The 25,609-nt window shown below is 41.3% G+C and overlaps 1 protein-coding gene across 1 annotated transcript in view; it reads left to right on the forward strand.

Annotated features, from left to right (window-relative positions):
- The window catches only part of dele1 (DAP3 binding cell death enhancer 1), a 71,850-nt gene that overhangs the window by 30,408 nt on the left and 15,833 nt on the right, over positions 1–25,609 (forward strand). Inside the window, exons 6-10 of the mRNA XM_063053061.1 lie at positions 5,590–5,669; positions 6,889–6,985; positions 18,743–18,885; positions 23,193–23,351; positions 25,135–25,227. Of these exons, the coding sequence (XP_062909131.1) occupies positions 5,590–5,669; positions 6,889–6,985; positions 18,743–18,885; positions 23,193–23,351; positions 25,135–25,227 (572 nt within the window). The remainder of the gene's footprint in view (positions 1–5,589; positions 5,670–6,888; positions 6,986–18,742; positions 18,886–23,192; positions 23,352–25,134; positions 25,228–25,609) is intronic.

The raw sequence follows: 25,609 nt of genomic DNA on the forward strand, positions 1-25,609 counted from the left end.
CTTCAAAAATTCGCGCAACAAAGTGAGCTTAAGATGGGGAAAATCGAAGAAACAGTAAATGTAATGAAGAAGAAACTTGACTTTTTGACTTTTAAAAACTCTGACTTGGAATCTAGAATGCGACGGCAGAATTTACGAATGATTGGCGTGAGGGAAGCCGCTGAAGGTAACAACCCCATGAAATATTTCTCCCAACTTTTAAAAGATGCATTCCCTACTGTATTTCCTGACCAACCACCGCTACTGGATCGTGTTCACAGAATCCCATCATACTCGTCTAGGTCAGATAGACCTAGGCATGTTATCTTACGTTTTCATTACTTTCAAGACAAGGAGAGACTGTTTCGATTCGCTCGATCTAAAGGTTTCATTGATTTTTCGGATCTTAAGTTCCGATTCGTGGAAGATTTCAGTAAACCAATCTGGGACCAACGGGTCCGTTACAGATCCGTGATGTCGGAATTCTATAAGAGGGATTTAAGACCAGCGCTGCTGTACCCTGCACGTCTAAGGATTCGCATGTCAGATGGAGCCCTTCGTTTTTTTGATTCTCCATCGGATGCCCAGAGTTATCTGGATCAACTTTCATCTCCAACATCTTAATTGCTTTCTTTTTAATTTTCTCCGTCGATCGGAGGCTGTGAATTGGTTGGTTTTAACTTTTCTGTGCCCTATTTGGGCAGAAAAGTTTACTTTCGATTTCTTAATATGGCTACTAAACTTTCTTTTTAACTGCGTCATTTCTTTCTTTTCCCAGGGGATTCTGGGTGGTTACTTCCCTTTTGTCATCTTACGTATTTCCTGTGCGGCCTTAAATTTTGTAGTTTTTGTTTAAATTTTATTCTGTTTTGCTTTTTATAATCACTTTATGTTAATAATCCTATTTTTTTTGTTGCTGTGTCTATTCATGAGTTTGAGGTATATTGTGGGTTTTTTTTAATATATATATTTTCCGGCTTTTGTTCTGTTCTGTGTGTATTCTAATTGAGCTAACTTTTTTTTACTTATTTTTTTACTGTTTTACAATTAGCTGATCCTTTTCATATTTATACCTTTTTTTTAGGGAGCGTATACCGGAAGTCATGGGGGTAGTTTTAGCGCTTGCTTCTTTCTGGCGGGTCTGCTTTAGATTTTGCCTTGGGGTCTTGGGCTGGGGGGTGGCGGGAGGGGCTTCACGTTTTAGTTTGTTTTTCTTTGGGCTATATACATTATTGAAGTACTGGTTGCGTCCTTTTCCCCGGTATCTTTTGTATGTTCTGTTCCCTCTCCGGGTTTGTGGGTCGCGCCTATTGTCAATCCTCCCTGTTGTGGGTTGACTTTAGGATTTATGGAGTCTATTATTAATTTTGTCTCCTGGAATACTAATGGTCTTAATCATCCTATTAAAAGAAAAAAAGTTTTTAAAGTGTTCCGGAGACTTAAAGCACAAATTTTATTTTTACAAGAGACCCATGTACGGAGGGGGGACAGACTACGTTTTTTCAAATTCTGGAAGGGACAACAATTTCATTCGAACTCCAATGCTAAGATTCGAGGCGTCTCTATTTTTATAGATTCCTCAGTTACTTTTATACAACAGGATATTATCTCTGATCCGAATGGTAGATTTTTATTGGTTAGTGGTTTACTTTTTAATAAAAAAGTAGTTTTGGTTAATGTTTATGCTCCTAATATGGATTGTCCGGAATTTTATAAATCATTGTTTGATCAGTTTCCGAATTTGAACGAGTTTTCATTGATTTGGGGCGGAGATCTTAATACCTGTTTATCTCCAGCTTTGGACCGTTCAGCTCCTTTACGGACTTTACCTAATAAATCTGCAAATTTGATTAATTTTTTCCTTTCTGATTCTGGGTCGACGGATATTTGGCGTTTTCTGCATCCTCAGGAAAAAGATTTTTCCTTTTTTTCACATGTTCATCATTCCTATTCAAGAATTGATTATTTTTTTATTGATTCTCGTCTCATTCCTTCAGTGATTAAATGTGATTATGATTCTATAACCATTTCGGATCATGCTCCACTTAAGCTTTCTATTAAAATTATGGCCAATATACCAAACAATAGACAATGGCGTTTTAATTCGCTGTTGCTTCAGGACTCGGACTTTGTTAATTTTATGAATGAACAGATTGAGCTTTTTTTTATAATTAACCATACAGAAGATATTTCGGTTAACACTCTTTGGGACACTTTTAAAGCCTATATTCGGGGTCAGATTATTTCGTATTCCGTTGCTTTGAGGAAGAAACAGAAGCAGGAGGAGATGGCAATTGTGGACAAGATTAAAGAAATTGATAAGAAATATGTTATGGCTCCTTCTGAGGAGCTATACAAACAAAGAACTGAACTTCAAATGGAACACAGTTTACTACTCTCGTCCTCGATTGTAAACCAATTAAAGAAAACAAGAAGTGATTTTTATGTTCACAGTGATAAAATTGGCAAGCTGCTGGCTAATCAATTGAAATCTAATTATGTTAAATCTCAAATCAATCAGATTTATAATCAAAATGATCGATTGATATTGGATCATGTGGGGATTAATCATACCTTTTGTGATTTTTATTCTTCTTTATATCAATCAGAGTCTCCTCGAGATTCTAAATATATGAATGATTTTCTAGATAAGTTAGACTTTCCTCAGATTTCACAGGATATGTCTTCTTTATTAGATACTTCCATTACAATGGATGAGATTAAGAATGTTATTTTTTCTATGAATCTGGGGAAAGCTCCTGGCCCTGATGGGTTTACCGTTGAATTTTATAAATGTTTTGCTTCTTTATTGATTCCCTGGCTCTATAAGGTTTTTGAGGCTTCTTTGAAACTTGGTAAACTTCCGGAATCTTTTAATAGAGCATCAATTTCTTTAATACTAAAGAAGGATAAAGACCCTGCTCAATGTGCATCTTATAGACCAATATCTTTATTAAATGTTGATTCTAAAGTCTTTTCTAAGTTATTAGCAAATAGACTAGAAAAAGTACTTCCTTCTATTATTTCGGAAGACCAAACGGGTTTTATTAAAGGTCGTTACTCTTTTTATAATATTCGTACATTGTTAAATATCGTTTATACTCCCTCACAAAATGTTCCTGAGTGTGTTATTTCTTTAGATGCCGAGAAAGCTTTTGATAGAGTAGAATGGCCTTATTTATTTAAGGTGCTTGAAATGTTTAATTTTAGCCTGAAATTTATATCCTGGATTAAACTGTTATATCACTCCCCTGTAGCCTCGGTTCGTACTAACTCATTAAACTCACCTTTTTTTCCTCTCTTTCGTGGTACTCGACAAGGCTGTCCTCTTAGTCCCCTATTATTTGATATTGCATTAGAACCTCTTGCAATTGCTATTCGAGAATCTTCAAATATTACTGGGATAACTCGGGGATTAAAGTCCCATAAATTATCACTCTATGCTGATGATTTACTTTTATATATTTCTAATCCTGAGAGATCTATTCCTGCTGTTTTAGAGTTATTAGCACAATTTGGTCTTTTCTCAGGTTATAAATTAAATCTTAGTAAGAGTGAACTTTTTCCGATTAATAAACATCTTCCCTTATATTATAAATTTCCATTTAAATTGATTAATAATTACCTTTCATATCTTGGGATTAAAATTACTTGTAAACATAAAGATTTATTTAAGACTAACTTTTTACCATTAATAGACCATATTACTCAACTTTCATCTAAATGGTTTCCTTTATATTTAACTTTGATTGGTCGTATTAATGCAGTTAAGATGTTTTTTTTGCCAAAATTTTTATATGTGTTTCAGGCATTACCAATTTTCATTCCTAAATCTTTTTTTGATAAAGTCGACTCTAAAATTCCTTCATTTATTTGGCAGAATAAGAATCCGAGACTGGGTAAAATACATTTACAGAAAGCTAAGAGAGATGGAGGTTTAGCATTACCTAACTTTAGATTTTATTATTGGGCTATTAATATTCGACATATGAAATTTTGGTTACTTGACCGGGATATACTATCTATTCCTAAATGGGTAGCATTGGAATTACAATCTGTTCAGGGTTATACACTTGGTTCTATTTTAGGTTCATCTCTTCCTTTTGATTCGAAACGCCTTAAGCAGGTCTCTAACCCGATCGTTAAATATGCTTTGCGTATTTGGTTTCAATTCAGAAAATTTTTTGATCTTAATCAATTCGGGTTAGCGATTCCTATTTTAGGTAACATATTTTTTCCTCCCTCTTTTACGGATCGCGCTTTTCAAACTTGGAAGACTAAGGGTATTTTACGGTTTTTGGATTTATTTTTAGATGGTTCCCTTATGTCTTTTGAACAATTATCTAATAAATATAACCTATCAAGAATACATTTTTTTAGATATTTACAAGTTAGAAATTTTCTAAGTACTATACTTCCTTCCTTTCCAATGCTTCCTCCTATATATATTTTAGATTCGATAATTAACCTTAATCCATGTCAGAAAGGTGCATCGGCTATGATTTATAATATTATTATGAAACTCAGGAAAGCTCCATTTGATAAGATTCGGGTAGATTGGGAACAGGAATTGGGGCTTACCATTTCTGTGGATGATTGGGGGCAGATTTTACAATTAGTTAATACTTCTTCTATTTGTGCTAAACATTCCCTAATTCAATTTAAAGTGGTGCATAGAGCACATATGTCCAAAGATAAGTTAGCGCGTTTTTACTCGCATATTAATCCTTTCTGTGATAGATGTTCGGGGCAGATAGCCTCTTTAACTCATATGTTTTGGTCTTGCCCTACTTTGGAAATTTTTTGGAGAGATATTTTCAATATTATTTCTAAGGTATTAAATATAGATATCTCTCCTCACCCTATTACTGCTATCTTTGGACTACCTAAAATTTCTAGTAATCTTTCCCCTTCAGCCCGTAGAATGATTGCATTTCTTACTTTAATGGCGAAAAGATGTATTTTACAACATTGGAAAGAGCTTAATGCTCCAACTACCTTTTTTTGGTTTTCTCAGACGATTTTATGTTTGAATCTGGAGAAAATTAGAAGTAACCTTCATGATTCTTCATTTAAATTTGAACAGATTTGGGGACCTTTTATTCGATATTTTCATTTAATGTAATATTTACCCTTCTTGTTTTTTTTTTACTGTTTCAATGGAGGTCGGGATTGAGGACGTGATTTTAAGTTTAACTCTGTTTGGTTTCAAGTTAGCCCATTGCTTTGCTTTGCTTTTAGTTAGTTGCACGGTGGGTTTTTTTTTGGGGTTTTTTTTTCTTTTTTTCCATTGATATATATAAAATCTAGTATACTATTATGTTATTTTGGTTTCTTATGCTTAAATTACATTGTTTGTAGTATTTTCTTTTTGGTATTGTTATCTTTTGGAATTTTATTATACTTTAACATTGTATTAATGTTTATATGGCTTACCTTTTTTGTATACTTACTCAATAAAAAGATTTTTTAAAAAAGTAAAAGATTACAGGACATTCTGCCTATTGAATCTATGTTGGGATAATACGCCTCAGTTTTTGGAATGTGGTTTTCATGCAGCTTTTATTGATCTTTGTGGTGAGGGATTCTGAGATTTCCTATATGTTTCAGATGATCCACTGTTTAAGGAGATTACAGAACACTCAGAGTACAGTGCAACGGAGGGGAGTAGCCAGCAGCCACATCTCCAGGTAACCACGCTGTACAAAGTGCTGGGGTGGGAGAGGTGAGGGATCCAGCAGTAATCCCCTTTTAATGAATCAGTGGTCAGCTATAGTTCTACAAAGTCAGAACAGAACCACGGCTGTGTAGAACACTGCAGCACAATACAGGTCCTTCAGCCCGCGATGGTGGGGGAGTGTCAGAAGTATTTTTTTTTACACAGTACGGTGCATGCATGGAACGCCCTATTATAAGTGGTGGTAGAGACAGATACAGGGACATTGAAGAAGCGCTTAGATAGGTACGTGGATGATAGGAAAATGGAGAGATATGTGGGAGGGAAAGGTTTGGTTGATCTTCATTTTTTATGTGCTGTGTCCTGTATCATAGGTGATCCTGGTCTTTCCGTGATCATGATTGTTCTTGGCAAATTCTTCTGCAGAAGTGCTTTGCCTTTGTCTTCTTCTGGGCAGTGTCTTTACGAGATGGCTGACCGCAGCCATTATCAATAATCCTCAGACACTGCCTGCCTGGCATCAGTGGTCACATAACCAGGACTTGTGATATGCGCCATCTTCTCATACGGCCATCCTCCACCAGCTCCCATGGCTTCACGTGACACTAATTGGGGGGCTAGGCCGGTGCTACACCTCGCCCAAGGGTAACCTACAGGCTAGCAGAGGGGAGGAGCACCATACACCTCTTTTGCTAGAGACATCTCTCCACCCTGCCACCCCAGATTGATCTTGGCATGGGTTAAAAGGTCAGCATAATGCCATGGGCTACAGGCATTGCTCTCCTGAGTAGTAGTACAGTCCAGTAAAATGCAAATATCTTTTGTAAAGGGGGGATGTCAGAGATAGTTTTTTTTACACAGAGAGTAGTGTGGAATGCCATGCCAGTAGAGGCAGATACATTATAGACGTTTAAGAGACTCTTAGACAGGCACATGGATAAAAGAAAATTGGAGGGTTATGTGAGAAGGGAGGGTTAGGTTGATCTTAGAGTAGGTTAAAAGATCAGCACAACATCGTGGGCTGAAGGGCCTGGACTGTGCTGAAATTTTTTGTGTTCTAAAACACCAAATTTCAAGACACCTCAGTGATACTAAAACCTGACTCAAACTGTTTCAAGCCAATTTCACTCCTTTCGGGTGTTTCCGCCCTGGCTAGTAACTTAGTTTAGACCACATGGAGCCGTCCGAGTGAAATCACTTGTTTCCTGCTGTTTGCCTGTCTGTTGATACAGAGGGAGGAACCTGGCTCAGAAGAAGCATTAAACCAAGCCGCTTCCTACTTGCAGGGTACAGCTGAATCCAGCACTTCTCACATTTTAAACATTATGGGTAAGTAAACAGAAACTCGTGATTTGGAGACACAAGGAACTGTGGGTGTGGGAATCTGGAACAACAAATAAATTGCTGGAGGAATCACCTCCCAGTTTCCACCATGGTGAGACGACCCTCAGATTGGAGGAGCAACACCTTATATTCTGAACTTGCAGTAATTTTTCCCTTTCTTCCTCCTTCAATTCCCCACTCTGGCCTCTTACCTCTTCTCCTTGCTTGCCTACCACCTCTCCCTGGTTCCCTTCCTCCTTCCCTTTCTCCCATGGTCCACTGTTCTCAACTATCAGATTCCTTCTTCTCCAGCCCTTTTTCCACTTATATCTCAGCTTCTTACTTCACCCCCTTCCCCCACCCACCTGGTTTCACTTATCAGCTTCTAGCTTGTTCCCTTCCCCACTCCTCCCACCCTTTTATTCTGGCGTCTTCCCCCTTGCTTTCCAGTCCCAAAGAAGGGTCTCGGCCCAAAACGTCTACTGTTAATTCATTTCCACAGATGCTGCCTGACCTGCTGAGTTCCTCCAATATTTTATATGTGTTACGCTGGTGGAATTTAGCGGGTTAGGCAGTATCTGTGATGTGAAATGGGCGGTTGGCGTTTCTGGTGGAGAGCCTTCATCGAGTCCAGAAACACAGATGCTGCCTGACCCACTGAGTTCTTCCTGTATCTTTGCTGTTCTACAATGTCGAATTTGATCGTCATAGTGTACTATAACACAGAAACAGGTCCTTCAGCCCATCTAGTCTGTGTTGAACCATGAATCTGCCCAGTCCCATCGACTTGCACTTATACCTATCCAAATTTCTCTTAAATATTGAAATCGAACCCACATAAGACCATAAGATATAGGAGCAGAAGTAGGCCCTTCAGCCCATCGAGTCTGCTCTGCCATTCAATCCAATCATCCCCACTCCCTGCCTTCTCCCCATACCCTTTGATGCCCTGGCTAATCAAGAACCTAGCTATCTCTGCCTTAAATGTACCCAATGACTTGGCCTTCGTAGATGCTCATGGCAGCAAGTTCTACAGATTTACCACCCTCTGACTAAACTAAAGTAATTTCACCGCATCTCTGTTCTAAATGGATGTCCTTCAATCCTGAAGTTGTGCCCTCTTGTCCTAGACTCCCCAACCACGGGAAATAACTTTGCCATATCCAATCTGTTCAGGCCTTTTAACATTTGGAATGTTTCTATGAGATCCTCCCTCGTTCTCCTAAATTCCAGGGAATACAGCCCAAGAGCTGCCACCACTTCTGCTTTTTCCACACTCTCACCATCCTCTGAGTGGAGTTCCCCCTTAAATATTTTACCTTTCATCCTTCTTTTCTTTTCACACCTTTTTATTATTATTATCCAAAATTAACACCAGTACATCGAAGTAAGCAACACTTACAATGTCTCAAGAAAAAAAAACATTATTTTAAAGATTGAAAACATTTTGGTGATAATAAAAAAAACCCTACTAAGCAAGAAAAAGTGGGAGGGGAAAACCCCATTAGGTGTTCTACCCCGGAGCCATGTGTCATACAAAAAGCTTCTAAAGATAAACATCTAACCGCCAGCAAGAAAAAAAATTTACCAAAAATTAACAATTAGATCGTGGAGGAAACCTATCAATTAACTCAAATGATAATAACGAGCAAATGAACCCCATCTTTTCTCAAAATCAAATATAGGTTCAAAGGTTTGACTTCTAATTTTCTCCAAACTAAGACATAGCATCACTTGTGACAAAGTGGGAGTTGATGTATCCTTCCACTTCAACAAAATGGCCCTCCTAGCTATCAATGTAACAAATGCAACAACATGTTGGTCGGACACAGAGATACCACGGACATTTTGAGGAATTATTCCAAAAAGCACAGTTAATTTATTAGGTTGTAAATTAATTTTAAGTGCTTTAGAAATTGTCGAAAAAACTGACTCCCAGAACTGTTCCAGTATAGAACAAGACCAAAACACGTGTGTTAGTGTAGCTGTCTCAGTTTTACATCTATCACAATAACTAACAACATTAGGAAATATTTTAGACAGTCTCTCCTTCGTCAAATGGTAATGATGTACAATTTTAAATTGAATCAGTGAATGACTAGCACAGATCGAAGAAGAGTTAATCAGCTTCAGGATCCGCATCCGATCCTCTGTCATAAAAGTCAAAAAGGAGTTAGTAAGTGACGTGGAGCGATTTGGAAGTCGCTGATTGGTTGCGCTCTTGTCAATCAAAGGATTTAAACAACAGTTAAAATCCCCGCCCATTATCAACATATATTCATTTAAATCAGGCAGTAAAGCAAATACCTTTTTAAAAAAAAGGATCATCTAAGTTAGGACCATACAGATTGACCAAAACAACTTTTCTGATCACTCCTTTAACAATTAAAAATCTACCATTAGAATCTGACTCAGTATCCTCTTTAGTAAATATACTGGATTTAATAAAGATGGACACGTCTTTAGTTTTACTCTGAGAAGTGGAGTGAAACTGCAAACCCCTCCACCATCCAAAACATCTATTTTGATCTCCCACCCTGAAATGTGTCTCTTGAGCAAAAATTACATCAGGTTGTAATTGGTTAATAATTTTAAAAGTCTTTTTTCGTTTGATAGGATGATTCCAACCACGTACATTCTAACTTAGTACATTAATCTGTTTAAATTCCATACTATAATTTTATTCTACTTTACACATGCGCAGAGCACATACCAATACGGGATGATCAAAAATGGCGGCGATGAAGAATACAACCACGTAGAAAACGCATGCTCTGGAACCACCCAGTGGGAAAAAAACTCCTAACTAACCCCACCCTCCTCCCCCCAAAGCCCAGAAAAAGGCAAGCAACCTATGATAGTACAGGTTTTCCCCGCTATCCGAAGGTAGAGCATTCCTATGAAACGGTTCGTAAGCCAGAATGTCGTAAAGCGAAGAAGCAATTACCATTTATTTATATGGGAAAAATTTGTGAGCATTCGCAGATCCAAAAAATAACCTATCAAATCATGCCAAATAACATATAAAACTTAAAATAACAGTAACATATAGTAAAAGCAGGAATGATATGATAAATACACAGCCTATATAAAGTAGAAATACTTTTCTGCTATCATTGCCGCACTGTCCACCGTAGCGAAAATCTCACGCAAGTGCTCGCGGCAGAAACATGGCACAAGCACTCTTGGCAGAAACACTCTCTCCAGTAACCTTCAAGCTATGAAACTGCCAAATCATACCAAATAACACTTAAAAATACATAGTCTATGTAAAGTAGAAATAACGTATGTACAGTGTAGTATCACTTACTGGAATCGGGAAGACAGCGCCGAGCACACTGATGATGGTGTGTTAGGCTGAGTCGTCGGAGGCTGGGGTGGTGCAGTGGTCGCCAACCTCCAGGCCACTGACCGATACCGATCCGCGAAGAGTGCAGTGGTTCAGCGGTAGACGGGACGCACCCAGCACATCTTTAAGAAAGAAAGCCGAAATAAACAAGCTAATTAATTAGGTGCCGCCCAGCACGTAAATGTCGGCCCAGATCAGAGGCGATTAATTAGCTTGTTTATTTCGGCTTTTTTTCTTAAAGATGTGCTGGGTGCGTCCTGTCTACCGCTGCACCACTGCATGCTTCGTGGTAATGTATCGGTACGTGGCCTGGAGGTTGGGACCACTGGGGTGGTGGGACACTGAGGTGTCATCTCATCGTCGTCTGTTTCCATCAGGACAGGCAGGTCATCTTCTTCTGCCTGAAGGCTTGGAAAACGACAGTATGCTTGACTGCTTAACCTCACGCATTTTTCTATCATACAGTTCTTTGTAAGCACTCAAACCATCCTGCAAATATGCCCTAAACCTATGTACCCTTTCAAAATTAAAGTCGTACTTTTCTGCAATCATTGCAGTGAAAATCTCACGCAGTTGCTTCACGTTCAGTTCCTGGACAACTTCACTTTCGGTCCATTCGCTACTGCATTTGGTTTCGATTGTTATCCTTTCCTTTTCCAATTGCATCAGCTCTTCATCTATCAGTTCTTGGTCACGGGATGCTAAAACCGCTTCAACATCATCTTCATCAACTTCCACAAGCCAAACTCACTTTGTCCTTACTTCGTTCACCACGATCGAAACGCTTAATTATGTCTAGTTTTACGCTAAGTGTAACACCCTCACGAGCTCTTTTAGGCTTTTCCGATACCTTAGAACTCATCTTGCAAACGGATGCTCGAAACAAATCGACATAAAGCACAGGTGCTCACAGGCATGTGTTTAAGCAATGCCGGCTAGAATGCAGTTCCAGGGGAGGAGCTTGGCTGCTCGGGGCGCGCCCTGCCTTTTTTCGTAACAGTGAAAGCACCTTCTAATGTAGGTCTTTCGTAACAGTGAGGTGTCGTGAAGTGAATGTTTGAAAAGTGGGGGGCATCTGTATATGAAACCAGGGACTGCTCTGCCTGTACAGAAAAAAATTTTTTTAAAGGGTTTTCTCTCCCTCCCCCAGTTTAAAAAAAACCCAACTGACCTTGTAAGAAAAACAATAAAGTCTCAACAAAGGAAAGTATTTACATTCCAGCATCTATTAAACAAGAAAGAACCAAAATAATGTTATCTCTTAAAAAGAAAAACCAGTGCCATTTTTAATTTAACATTAAATCCCTAAAAAAAACTTTAAATTCAGTTATAAGACATTAAAATAAAGCAGAAAAAGAGTTAATAACATATTTAACCCAACTAAATTTTCAGAAATATCAATTAATAATATCATAAGTAATTGAACCCTCCCCTAAATATATATATATATATATATATATATATATATATATAAAGAAGCCCCATTAGTAGGAAAAACTACCAATTAGTTAATTAAGAAAGAAACAAAAAAAATCAAACCAGATATGAGGTTAATGTAGGTCCCCTGCAGACAGAAACAGGTGAATTGATTATGGGGAGCAAGGACATGGCAGACCAATTGAATAATTACTTTGGTTCTGTCTTCACTAAGGAGGGCATAAATAATCTTCCAGAAATAGTAAGAGACAGAGGGTCCAGTGAGATGGAGGAACTGAGTGAAATACATGTTAGTAGGGAAGTGGTGTTAGGTAAATTGAAGGGATTGAAGGCAGATAAATCCCCAGGGCCAGATGGTCTGCATCCTAGAGTGCTTAAGGAAGTAGCCCAAGAAATAGTGGATGCATTAGTGATAATTTTTCAAAACTCGTTAGATTCTGGACTAGTTCCTGAGGATTGGAGGGTGGCTAATGTAACCCCACTTTTTAAAAAAGGAGGGAGAGAGAAACCGGGGAATTATAGACCGGTTAGCCTAACGTCGGTGGTGGGGAAACTGCTGGAGTCAGTTATCAAGGATGTGATAACAGCACATTTGGAAAGCGGAGAAATGATCGGACAAAGTCAGCATGGATTTGTGAAAGGAAAATCATGTCTGACGAATCTCATAGAATTTTTTGAGGATGTAACTAGTAGAGTGGATAGGGGAGAACCAGTGGATGTGGTATATTTGGATTTTCAAAAGGCTTTTGACAAGGTCCCACACAGGAGATTAGTGTGCAAACTTAAAGCACACGGTATTGGGGGTAAAGTATTGGTGTGGGTGGAGAATTGGTTAGCAGACAGGAAGCAAAGAGTGGGAATAAACGGGACCTTTTCAGAATGGCAGGCAGTGACTAGTGGGGTACCGCAAGGCTCAGTGCTGGGACCCCAGTTGTTTACAATATATATTAATGACTTGGATGAGGGAATTAAATGCAGCATCTCCAAGTTTGCGGATGACACGAAGCTGGGCGGCAGTGTTAGCAGTGAGGAGGATGCTAAGAGGATGCAGGGTGACTTGGATAGGTTGGGTGAGTGGGCAAACTCATGGCAGATGCAATTTAATGTGGATAAATGTGAAGTTATCCACTTTGGTGGCAAAAATAGGGAAACAGATTATTATCTGAATGATGGCCGATTAGGAAAAGGGGAGGTGCAACGAGACCTGGGTGTCATTATACACCAGTCATTGAAAGTGGGCATGCAGGTACAGCAGGCGGTGAAAAAGGCGAATGGTATGCTGGCATTTATAGCGAGAGGATTCGAGTACAGGAGCAGGGAGGTACTACTGCAGTTGTACAAGGCCTTGGTGAGACCACACCTGGAGTATTGTGTGCAGTTTTGGTCCCCTAATCTGAGGAAAGACATCTTTGCCATAGAGGGAGTACAAAGAAGGTTCACCAGATTGATTCCTGGGATGGCAGGACTTTCATATGAAGAAAGACTGGATGAACTGGGCTTGTACTCGTTGGAATTTAGAAGATTGAGGGGGGATCTGATTGAAACGTATAAGATCCTAAAGGGATTGGACAGGCTAGATGCAGGAAGATTGTTCCCGATGTTGGGGAAGTCCAGAACGAGGGGTCACAGTTTGAGGATAGAGGGGAAGCCTCTTAGGACCGAGATTAGGAAAAACTTCTTCACACAGAGAGTGGTGAATCTGTGGAATTCTCTGCCACAGGAAACTGTTGAGGCTAGTTCATTGGCTATGTTTAAGAGGGAGTTAGATATGGCCCTTGTGGCTACAGGGGTCAGGGGGTATGGAGGGAAGGCTGGGGCGGGGTTCTGAGTTGGATGATCAGCCATGATCATAATAAATGGCGGTGCAGGCTCAAAGGGCCGAATGGCCTACTCCTGCACCTATTTTCTATGTTTCTATGTTTCTAAAGAAACAAGTCCCTTTATTTTCTTTCCTCAGTCGAATGTCCGAGTAACCATTTAAACAGTCATACTTAAACCATAGATCTTCTTTCCAAAGAAAAACCAATAATATGCAATAATGAACAAATCTCCTTATTGTATTAGTCTCTCAATGGAATATCCATGTAACTTCCATAAATCTTCTTTCCAAAATGCCAATAATATACAGATAACCAAACAGCTTTCAGATAGTTCATTCGGTAGCGGTGTCAGTAGCAATGGCAGGTATAGTTTGAACGAACTCCAGTGAGGCTTTTGGATCAAAAAATGTACGAAGAGGAGAGTTAGGAGGAAAAACTTTAATTCTTGTCGGGTAACGCAAAGAAGGAAACCAGTTTCTTACCATATGCCTGTTTCATTATCAGAGCAAGTCTTGATCTTTGTTCCATTGCTTCCTTCGGATAATCCTCATAAAAATGGAGCTCAGATTCCTTAAATCTAAAAACTCTGTTTTCTTACCTGTCGCATTATTTAATCTTTAATTTTAAAGTGATGAAAACAAACCAAAACAGATCTTGGTTTATTTGGATCTTTAAATTTCGAAGTAAAAGCTCTGTGTGCTCTTTGTATAGTAGGCAGCTGTGATAGTATAGTAGGAAATAAAGTATGAAAAAGCATACCAAAGTAAACAGTTAAATCTCCATCTTCAGCTCCTTCTTGCAGCCCAACAATTCGTATATTTCTTCAGCGAGACCTAGTTTCCAGGTCTATAATCTTATTTTGATATCTTTCCAAACGAGTTGTAGCTTCAAACAATTTTTGCTTAGTTATCTTCAATTCCTCTTCGTGTGTAATAACTTGAGTTTCCAAGTCTTTAAGTTTTCCCAGAAATGACTTCATTTCATTACTATTCTTTTCCAGTTGGTCTTTAATTGACCCATTCTGATCTTTAATTGAATTCAGTGTCCGAACGATATCTTCAGCCCATGGTGACATTTCATCAGATCCTTACTTTTGTATCTTTCCTTTTCCATTACCTTTATCACTAGTTTCAGACAAGTTCTTCCCACTCCTCGTAGACGTAGACATATTGTTCCCCCTCAAGAATCAGCAAATAAAAATTTTAAATTCGAAATTTAAACTAGGGGGAGAGAAACATAACTAAGAGCAGCACAAAATTGCTGCTACTGCATTTGCAGACAGGCGTGGTCTCCCTTTCATCCTTGATCCATGAGCTCTGGTTCTAGTCTCACCTAACCTCAGTGGAAAAAGTCTTCTTGCATTTACCCTATCTATACCACTCATAATTGTTAGTTGGCTGGTTGGGCAAAAGGCCTGTTTCCCTGCTGTGGGAGTATGGCCATTTATCACAATGCATTCCATGATGGCATGGCCGTTGGGTACTCATTATTTGGATTCTTTGGAACATGAAAACATCCCCAATGATCTTAGTCAGCATGGACTAGAGTCTTAGAACATTACAGCACAGAAAAATGCAGCTCATCCAGGAGATAGAGAACTCTGATCTCAAACCCCTGCTGCCTTGTGGCTATACCCACTCATCGAGAAGGCTTCGGAAGTAAACCTCGAGGAAAAATTTGGATCTGGAGTCCCTAAGGCAGTCCTACATTGAGTTCAATGCTGTCTGACAGCTCCTGTGATGCCACTGGTGCCAAACTGTATCGGCCTCTACCGTTCCTTTGGATTCAAATCAGCTGCATGGAAAGGGGATGATGCCTGTGTTGGGCAATAACGACAACACAACATTCATGGTTGACCCTGACCAATGAAGGGCCTCGTTAGAGATCAGGACAGTGAGTGATAGGAGGCAGAGGAGGGGAGGCCCAATGCCTAATGAAAGGTCTTGGTTTGAAATGCCGACTGTTTATTCCTCTCCATAAATGCTGCCTTACCTGCTGAGTTCATCCAGCATTTTGTGTGTGTTAGTTTCGGTCAAATCTAAATCCTGATGCTCACAGCCAGCTCCAGGCACCAAAGGATTCTCTAACCACTTCAGACAGGTGAGTTGATAAAATAGCCCAGGTTCTCCATCCCTTAGAAAAACAGAGACGGCCACTGAGGGGAATCAGAAGGCCAGCAGCCCAATTAACTTCATCCCTTCTAGTCTGCTCCACCATTCTATCATGGCTGATTTATTATCCCCATTAACCCCTCCTCCTGTCTTCTCCCCATAACCTCTGACTCCAACTAATCAAGAACCTATCAGCCTGTCCTTTAAATATACCCAGTGACTTAGCCAACCTAACAAGAAGAACCGGGTTGTCAAAGCAATAATCTACATTGAGAAATTTAAAATATGAATTCCAAATTAAAATGGAGCTTATGCTTTAGTAGAATGAGTGACTACTGAAATGCACCGTAGGAAGTATCACAAACAAAAGAAAATCTGCAGAAGCTGGAAATCCGAGCAACACACACAAAATGCTGGAGGAGCTCAGCAGGCCAGGCAGTATCTATGGAAAAAAGTGCAGTCGACATTTTGGACTGAAGTGTAGAAAGTATCACCACAGGATGCTTGACAGTTTGGAGTGGCAACCGCTCTGACCACAAGAAAATGCGGAGAGTTGTGGACACAGCTCAGCACATCACAGAAATCAGACTACTCCACTTTCCACATTTCCCACTGCCTCAGTAGAGCAGTCATCATGTTCAATGACCCCTCCCATTCCCTCTCCTTCCCTCTCCCATCGGGCAGAAGATACAAAAGCCTGAAAGCACGTCCCACCAGGCTCAAGGACAGCTTCTTACCCCACTGTTATCAGACTAGAATGTGAGGTTATCTCTTGACCTAACAATATTACAGGACCTTATGATCTTGCATCTTGTCTGCCTGCACTTCACTTTCTCTGTAACTGTAGCACTTAATTCTGCATTCGGTTATTGTTTTACCTTGTTCTAGCTCAATGCACTGTGTAATGATTTAATCTTATGAACAGTATGCAACATGAGCTTTTCAATATACCTCGCTACATAAGACGTAGGAGCAGAATTAGGCCATTCGGCCCATTGAGTATTCCCCACCATTCCACATGGCTGATTTATTATCGCTCTCAGCGCCTTTCTCCTTATAAGTGTTGACGCCCCGGCTAATCAAGAGTCTATCTGCCTCCACTTTAAAAATACCCAATGACTTGGCCTCCACAGCGTCTGTGGCAATGAATTCCACAGATTCACCACCCTCTAACTAAAGAAATTCCTTATTATCTCGACACCTCACACAAAATGCTGGAGGAGCTCAGCAGGCCAGGCAGCATCTACAGTCAGTGGTTCAAGCTGAGACCCTTCATCAGAAAAATGATCAGAAGTCAGTTTAAGAAGGTGGGGGGAAGGGAGGAAGAAATGCAAGATAGTAAGGGATAGGTGAAACTGGGAGAGGGTGAGGGGTGAAGTAAAGAGCTGGGAAGACGATTGGTGAAAGAGATAAAAGGCTGGAGAGGAGGGAATCTGATAAGAGAGAGTAGAAGGCCATGGAAGGAAGAAAAGAGGTAGGAGCACCAGAGGGAGGTGATGGGCAGGCAAGGAGGTGAGGTGAGGGGAATAGGAATGGTAAGGGAGAGGCACGCCAGAATGGGAAATGGTATTAAAATGGGTGGCCACTGGGAGATCCCGCTTTTTCTGGCGAACGGAACGCAGATGCTCAGTGAAGCGATCTCCCAATCTACGTCGGGTCTCATCGATATACAGGAGGCTACACCGGAAGCATTGGGTACAGTAGATGACCCTAACAGAATCACAGATGAAGTGTTGCCTCACCTGGAAGGACTTTTTGGGGAGCCTGAATGGTAGTGAGGGAGCAGGTGTAGCACTTGTTCCACTTGCAAGGATAAATACCAGGAGGGAGATCAGTGAGCACGGACAGTTGGATGATAGAGGAAGGGAAGCCCCTTTATATGAAGAGGAAGGACATCACCTTAGTTCTGGAATGAAAAGCCTCATCCTGAGAACAGATGTGGCAGAGACAGAGGAATTAAGAGTAGGGGATAACATTTTTAGAACATAGAATAGTACAGCACAGTACAGGTCCTTTGGCCCACAATGTACCGACCCTCAAACCCTGCCTCCCATATAAGCCCCCACCTTAAATTCCTCCATATACCTGTCTAGTAGTCTCTTAAACTTCACTAGTGTATCTGCCTCCACCACTGACTCAGGCAGTGCATTCCACGCACCAACCACTCTCTGAGTAAAAAACCTTCCTCTAATATCCCCCTTGAATTTCCCACCCCTTACCTTAAAGCCATGTCCTCTTGTATTGAGCAGTGGCGCCCTGGGGAAGAGGCGCTGGCTATCCACTCTATCTATTCCTCTTATTATCTTGTACACAAGTAAGATGGTGGAAAGAGGTATGGTCCAGGTATCTGTGAGTCTTATCTCTGTTCTAAAGGGACATGCTTCTATTATAAGGCTGTGCCCACTGGTTCTAGACCCTCTCACTACATCTGACAATAATACACCAATTCAAAATCCTAGTTCTTATCTATCCATTCAGAATCTCTACACCAGTTCTGGTTGCCCCATTATAGGAAGGATGTTGAGGCTTTGAAGAGTGCAGGAAGGGTTTACCAGGATGCTGCCTGGATTATAAGGCATGTGTTATAATGAGGGGGTGGACAGACTCGGGTTGCCTTCTTTGGAGCAGTAGAGGCTTATGGGAGATGGGATAAAGATTTATAAAATTATGAGAGGCATTGATAGAGTATACAGGGAATATCTTTTTCCCAAGGTAGAAGTGTCTAATACCAGAGAGCATATATTAAAGGTGTGAGAGGGTAGAGTCAAAGGGGAAGGTTTTTTAGTCAGAGTGGTGGATGCCTGAAATGCACTGCCTGGGGTGGAAGTAGGAGGCAAGTACATTAGAGGCTTTTAAGGTATGTACAAAAAGGACATTTAGGTACATAGAAAATATGAGGAAGATGGAAGTTTATGGACATTGTGGGCAAAAGGGATTAGTTTTCGACAAAACATTGTAAGCCAAAGGACCTGTTTCTCTGCTGTACTATTCTGTGTTCTACCTCATTATCGATGTTCCCTTAGTCTTTTTATTAAATCTCCAATAGGGATTGAAAATGTAAAAGCTAAGGAGGACGAGATGGCTTTCTCCTGTTTCATGTTGGCAGCCCAGCAGGGCTATAGCAAGGCCCAGTACAACGTTGGAGTGTGTTACAACCTGGGAAGAGGCACAGCCAAAGACACCGAGAAGGTAAGTCTCCAAGTAAAACGGAACATGACACGTGTTGATTATATTCATTTATTTAGAGATTAAAGCAAGATAACAAGCCTGAGATGCCTAACTCCACCCATGAGACCATTTAACCTCCTAACCCATACATCTTTGGACAGTGGGAGGAAATGAGTGCACCTGGAGGACGTCCCTGTTCTCACAGAGAGAATGCACAAACTCCTCAGACAGTGGTGGGAATCAAACGTGGGTTGTTGGCGCTGTAATAGCGTTACACTAACTGCTCTGCTACCATGCCACCATACCAAGATGTATAAATTGCTGAGAGGTATAGATAGAGTGGAAAGCCAGTGCCTTTGGCTAAAACAGGTTGAGTACCCCTTATGCAAAATTCCAAAATCCATTCTTCAGTCATCGTCATCATCATTCTGTGCCATATTGTATGATACGGGCAGTCATGGTCCATGACCATGATTGCTCTTGGCAAAATATTCTACAAAAGTGGTTTGCCATCGCCACCTTCTGGGCAGTGTCTTTCGGGAGACTGAAGGGGATGATAGATAGGATATATAGAGAGGTAGTTACACCCAAGGTGCAGGACACAGGAGACTGGGTGACAGTCAGGAAGGGGAAAGGGGTTAAGGAGCCAGTGCAGAGTACCCCGTGGCCATACCCTCAACAACAGGTATATCACTATGGATACTGTCGTGGGGGGGAGGGGGGTGACCTAACAGAGGAAAGTCACAGTGGTCAGGTCTCTGGCATTGAGTCTGCCTCTGTGACCCAGGTGGGAATGGGGGAGAAGAGAAGAGGCACAATGTGGTGATAGGAGATCTGTTAGGAGAACAGACAGGAGATTCTGTGGGCAAGAACGAGATTCCCGGTTGGTACGTTGCCTCCAGGGTGCCAGGGTCCAGGATACCTCGGATCAAGTCCTCAGCATTCTTAGTGGGAGGGTGAACAGCCAAAAGTCATGTCCTACGCACGTCATTGGTTCCTACGTGGACCAAGTGACAAAATTCTGCATACGGAGTTCATGGAGTTAGATGCTAAGTTAAAGGGCAGGTTCTTCATAGTTGTGATCTCAGGATTACTACCCGCGCCACGTGCTAGTGAGGCCAGAACTAGGAAAAATATACAGTTTAGTAGATTGGCTAAGGAGTTGGTGCAGGAGGAAGGGCATAAGATTTTTGGATCATTGGGCTCTCTTCCAGGGAAGGTGGGATCTGCAGAAGGCTTGCACATGAACTGGAGAGGGACTAATACCCCAGCGGGTAGGTTTGTCAATGCTGCATGTGGGAGATGGGAACTAGAGTGCAAGAACAATAAGTGGCGAGGTTGTGGAGGCAGATGTTGGTAAGACCTCAGACAAAGTTAGGAATCAAAAGTTTGAGCATGCTACAACTAGTGTCTTGAGCTGCACGTATTTCAATGCAAGAAGTATCGTAGGTAGTTTTGAGGAAATAGGGAGGCTACATAAGGACTTAGATTATGAGAATGGGCAAAGAAATAGCAGATTGAGTACAGTACTGGGAAATGTATGGTCATGCACTTTGGTAAAAGAAATGAAAGGGTTGACTATTTTCTAAATGGAGAGAAAATATTTTTTAAAAACAGTTGTAAAGGGACTTGGGAATCCTTAACAGGATTCCCTAAAAGTTAATTTGCAGGTTGAGTCTGTGGTGAGGAATGAAAATTTGATGTTAGCATTTATTTCAAGAGGAAGAGAATATAAAAGCAAGGATGTAATGTTGAAACTTGATAAATTTCTGGTGAGGGCTCACTTGGAGTATTGTGAACAGGTTTGCACCCCTTATCTTAGAAAGAATGTGCTGCAACTGAAGAGGGTTCAAAGGAGGTTCACGAAAATGATTTCAGGATTGAATGGCTTGTCATGTGAAGAGCATATGATGGCTCCGGGCCTGTATTCACTGGAATTGAGAAGAATGAGGAATGATCTCATTGAAACCCATCAAATGTTGAAAGGCCTTGATAGAGTGAATGTGGAGAGGTCATTTCGTGTGGTGGGATAGTCTAAGAACAGAGGGGACAGCCTCAGAATAGAGGGGCGCTCTTTTAGGTCAGAGATGAGGAGGAATTTCTTTAGCCAGGGAGTGGTTAATCTGTGGAATTCTTTGCCACAGGCAACTGTGGAGGCCAAGTCTTTATATTTAAAGCAGAGGTTGATAGATTCTTACTTGGTCAGGGCATGAAGGGATGCAGGAGGAAGGCAGGAGATTGGGGCTTAAAGGCAAATTGGGTCAGCCGTGATTAAATGGTGGGGCAGACTCGATGGGCGAAATGGTCTAATGCTCTTATATCTTGTGGTCTTAAGATGGGTGACCCCAGCCATTATCAATACTCTTCAGAGATTGTCTGCCTGGTGTCAGTGATGTGTAACCAGTACTTGTGATCTGCACCAGCTGCTCATACGATCATCCACCACCTGTTCCCATAGCTTCACGTGACCCTGATCGTGGAGCTAAGCAGGTGCTACACCTTGCCCAAGGGTGACTTGCAGGCCAGCAGAGGGAAAGAGTGTCGTACACCTCCTCTGGTAGAAAAGTATCTCCACCACGCCACCCAATTCTTCTGTGCAGGATTATAAAGAATGAAATGATTGTTACTCTGGATCTCATGCAGTAGAAATAAAAACACAAGTATAAAGAACACAATTTAAAAAACACAAATATAAATATATTAACAATTTTAGGCTACCTGCCAGCCTAGTCATCATATGGGAGCCCAAGCACGGGAGGATGAACCCTGGGCACCCTCCCAAGACTATGGTCAACAAGCTCCTAGAAGACAGCGGCACGGCTAATATAGATGAACTGAACACACTGATAAGGGAGAGGGAGAAGTGGAGAGTCCGTCATCGTGCCCGACACCGGCCCCCTAGGCCTGAGTCGACATAGTAGTAGTAACAATTTTACAAAAGACTCCCGGATCTTGCGTCAGGGATGAGAAAACGCATCTCAAGTTGCCAAGTACAGCTTCACTGCACTTCAGCTGAGCTTTTAAATCCAGACTGCTGTGCTGTGGGTGGGCGTTAACGATCTGTTAAAGATCATGCCAGGAAGGAATGTCCAAGATGGCCAAAGAGCCACTGAGCAGCTGGAAAGGGCAGTTAAGTCCACCTTCAGGGAGGATGTGGTTTATCAGTGTGTTTCTAATATGTTTTATGTATAGGACAACTCCGCCATGGATGGGCTAAAGCCTGGCTGTGAAAGGAGGGGGGGTTGGGCATGGGGCTAGCAAACCTATCCCATTAAAAACTCAGAGCTTCAGAAACCCTCAGACCTCATCTCTGGGAGCGGAAGCCACGTACCAACAGATGAACCTTCGCCCTACCTCAGAGGACTCTGGCAAGCTGTTGTTGGCAGCCTATACCCCAGTAGGGGTGATGAGGTTATGCCTTGAACATCACTCCCACCATGTTCTGCCACCAAAATCACTATAGTGGGGGCAAGACTGTGAGCTCGTGAAGAGAGTGTGGGGAAAAATGCAAGGGATTGTGTCATGGTTCATCCTAAGAAGGTGTGTGACAAAGGACATACAGAGACGGACATCAGGTGCTGTTGGAAGATCATCAACTCAGTGAAAGACCCCCTTTGATCAGCCAGCACATTGAGATGTCTAGAGGAATGTTGCTGACTGGCACGTTCCAGGCTACAAGAGTACATGCTGAGGGATGCCCTGAAGTTTGGTGCAGACATTGCAGGGGCTCAAACGTCCTTCAGCACGTTCTCTTGTCGTCTGAATTCTATTGCATTTCCCTATTTTCCTGTAAATGCTTGCAAGAAAATGAATCTCGGGGTAGTATATGGTGACAAATACGTATGTAAGAAGTCAGGCTGGTTAACACCTCCACCCACTAACCCACCCCTCTATACCCCTAACCACCACTACTTTATCATTTCCTGTCAATCACCTAATGTACAGATACTCCTGCACCTGTCACTTTATGGGCATACAGTCAATTTACGTATACAAGTTATTTTACATGTTTATATTTATTGTTTTTTAGCATATTGCAGGATTTTTTTGTGCTGAATCAGATCAGAGAAACAATTATTTTGTTCTCCTTTTCACTTCGGTACAGGAAATGACATTAAATGATTTTGAATCTTAAACAATCTTGAAACATTGACAATCTACTTGGAGTTTGAATGTAATTGAACACATTGTTTATAAATATGAGAATTAAAAGGAATTGCATGGTTTATACTTGCAACTTTTTTCACCATAAATAAAGTTCATTTTGGTTTTTAAAAAAAGTTATGTCTAATTCTGTTGGTTCTCCCTTCCCCTCCCTTGTGCTCTAGGCCGCTCTATACTACAGTCAGGCAGCTGCTCAGGGACATGCCATGGCTCAGTACCGCTGGGCCAGGTATTTGTTGGAGGCCAAGCCAGCAAGGGATGTCAGAGATACCCAAAGAGCCATCAAGCAGTTGGAAAAGGCAGCTAAGTCTGGACTGAGAGAGGCAAGTGACCTATCTGTTTGTGGACACTTCTTTCAAGCTAGCCAATACATTAATTATAGATTGGGGTCGCACTTTGTCAAGCACTTTCACTCCTACCGCAGAAAGCAAGATTTTCCGGTGGCCAGCCACTTTAATTCCACTCTCCATTGTCATTCTGCCATATCAATCCATAGCCTCCTCTTCTACCACGAAGAGACCACTCAGGTTGGAGGAGCAACACCTCGTATTCCATCTGGGTAGCCTCCAGTCTGATACTATGAATACCAATTTTTGACCTTAAGATACAAGAGCAGAATTAACCAGAATTAAGCGAGTCTGCTCCACCAATTCGTCATGACTGATCCAATTTTCCTCTCAGTCCCAACCTGCCTTCACCCTATATCCCTTCGTGCCCTGTCCAATCAAGAATCTATCAACCACTGATTCTTGAAAGATCATTATTAATGCCTCCACAATTTCTTCAGCCACCTCTTTTAGAACCCTGGGGTGTACACCATCTGGTCCAGGTGACTTGTCTACCTTTAGACCTTTCAGTTTCCCAAAAACTTTCTCTCTAGTTCTGGTAACTTCACATATTTCATAGCCCCTAACACCTTGAATTTCCACCATACTGCTTGTGTCTTCCATAGTGAAGAATGACACAAAGTACTTTGTTCGTCCGCTATTTCATTGTCCGTTCCCCCCCCCCGTTACTACCCTTGCAGCATCATTTTCCAGCAGTCCGATATTCACTCTTGCCTCTCTTTCACACTTTGTATCTGAGGAAACTTTTGGTATCTTCTTTAATATTATTGGCTAGCTTATTTTTGTATTCCATCTTTACCACTTTAATGACTTTTTCAGTTACCTTCTGTTGGTTTTTAAAAGCTTCCCAAACCTCTAATTTCCCATTAATTTTAGTTTATGGCCACTCTTTGGCTTTTATCTTGGTTTTGACTTATCTTGTTAGCCAAAACTGTGTAATCTTTCCTTTAGAATACTTCTTCCTCTCTGGGATATATATCCTGTGCCTTCCGAATTGCTTCCAGAAATTCCAGTCGTTGCTGCTCTGCCATCATCTCTGCCAGTGTTCTTTATCAATCAATTCTGGCCAACTCCTCTCTCATGCCTCTGTAATTCCCATTACTCTGTGTAATACTGATAGATCTAACTTTAGCTTCTTCTCAAATGTCAGGGTGAATTCGATTATATTATGATCACTTTCCCCTAAAGGTTCTTTTACCTTAAGCTCTCTTATCAATTCCAATTCATTGCACAACACCCAATCCAGAATAGTTGATCTTCTAGTGGGCTCAACCATGAGCTGCTCTAAAAAGCCATTTTGTAGGCACACGAGAAATTCCCCCTCTTGGAATCCAGCACCAACCTGGTTTTCCCAATCCACTTGCATATTGAAGTTCCCCATGACTATTGTAACATTGCCCTCATGGCATACATTTTCTATCTTCCTTTGTAGTTCATAGGTCGCATCCTTACTACTGTTTTGCAGTCTGTATACAACTTCCATCAGGGTCTTTTTACCCTGCAGTTTCTTAGCTCTATCCACAATGATTCAACACCTTCCAAGCCTATGTCACCACTTTCTAATACAGGTTTCCCCCGCCATCCGAAGGTAGAGCGTTCCTATGAAACGGTTCGTAAGCCAAAATGTCGTAAAGCGAAGAAGCAGTTACCATTTATTTATATGGGAAAAATTTGTAAGCATTCGCAGACCCAAAGGGAGGGAGTAACATCTCTGAAACTTGTTCCGTTACTGTCAGTAACCTGTTTCTAATTGTTCCAGGCCCAAGCTTACCTCGGCGTGTTCTACACTAACGAGCCTCACCGAGATCTGCAGCAGGCGGTCAGGCACTTCACCATGGCATCGAGCAGTGGGGTAAGTTGACTGGCATTTCGGTAAGGATAGGTGTTTAAAGATGAGCTTTGTTTGTCAGATGTGCATCGAAACATCCTGTAAGATGCCTTGTTTGCATCAACGACCAACAGCCCAAGGACGTGCTAGGAGCAGCCCGCAAGTGCCACGGTGCTTGTGGTGCCAAGATAGCGTGCCCACAACTTACTAACCCTAATCCGTAAGCCTTTGTAATGTGGCAGGAAACCATAGCAGCTGGAAGAAACCCACGTGGTCACAGGGAGAACGCACAAACTCCGAACAGACGGCCTGACGCTACAATAGCATAACACTGTTGTACCAATAGCCTGATAACAGATGATAAAAGGATGTTAAGGAGGAGAGAGAATAGAAACTACTTCATCTC

Source organism: Mobula hypostoma, chromosome 7 (genome assembly GCF_963921235.1).
Source record: "Mobula hypostoma chromosome 7, sMobHyp1.1, whole genome shotgun sequence".
NCBI classification, from domain to species: Eukaryota; Metazoa; Chordata; class Chondrichthyes; order Myliobatiformes; family Myliobatidae; genus Mobula; species Mobula hypostoma.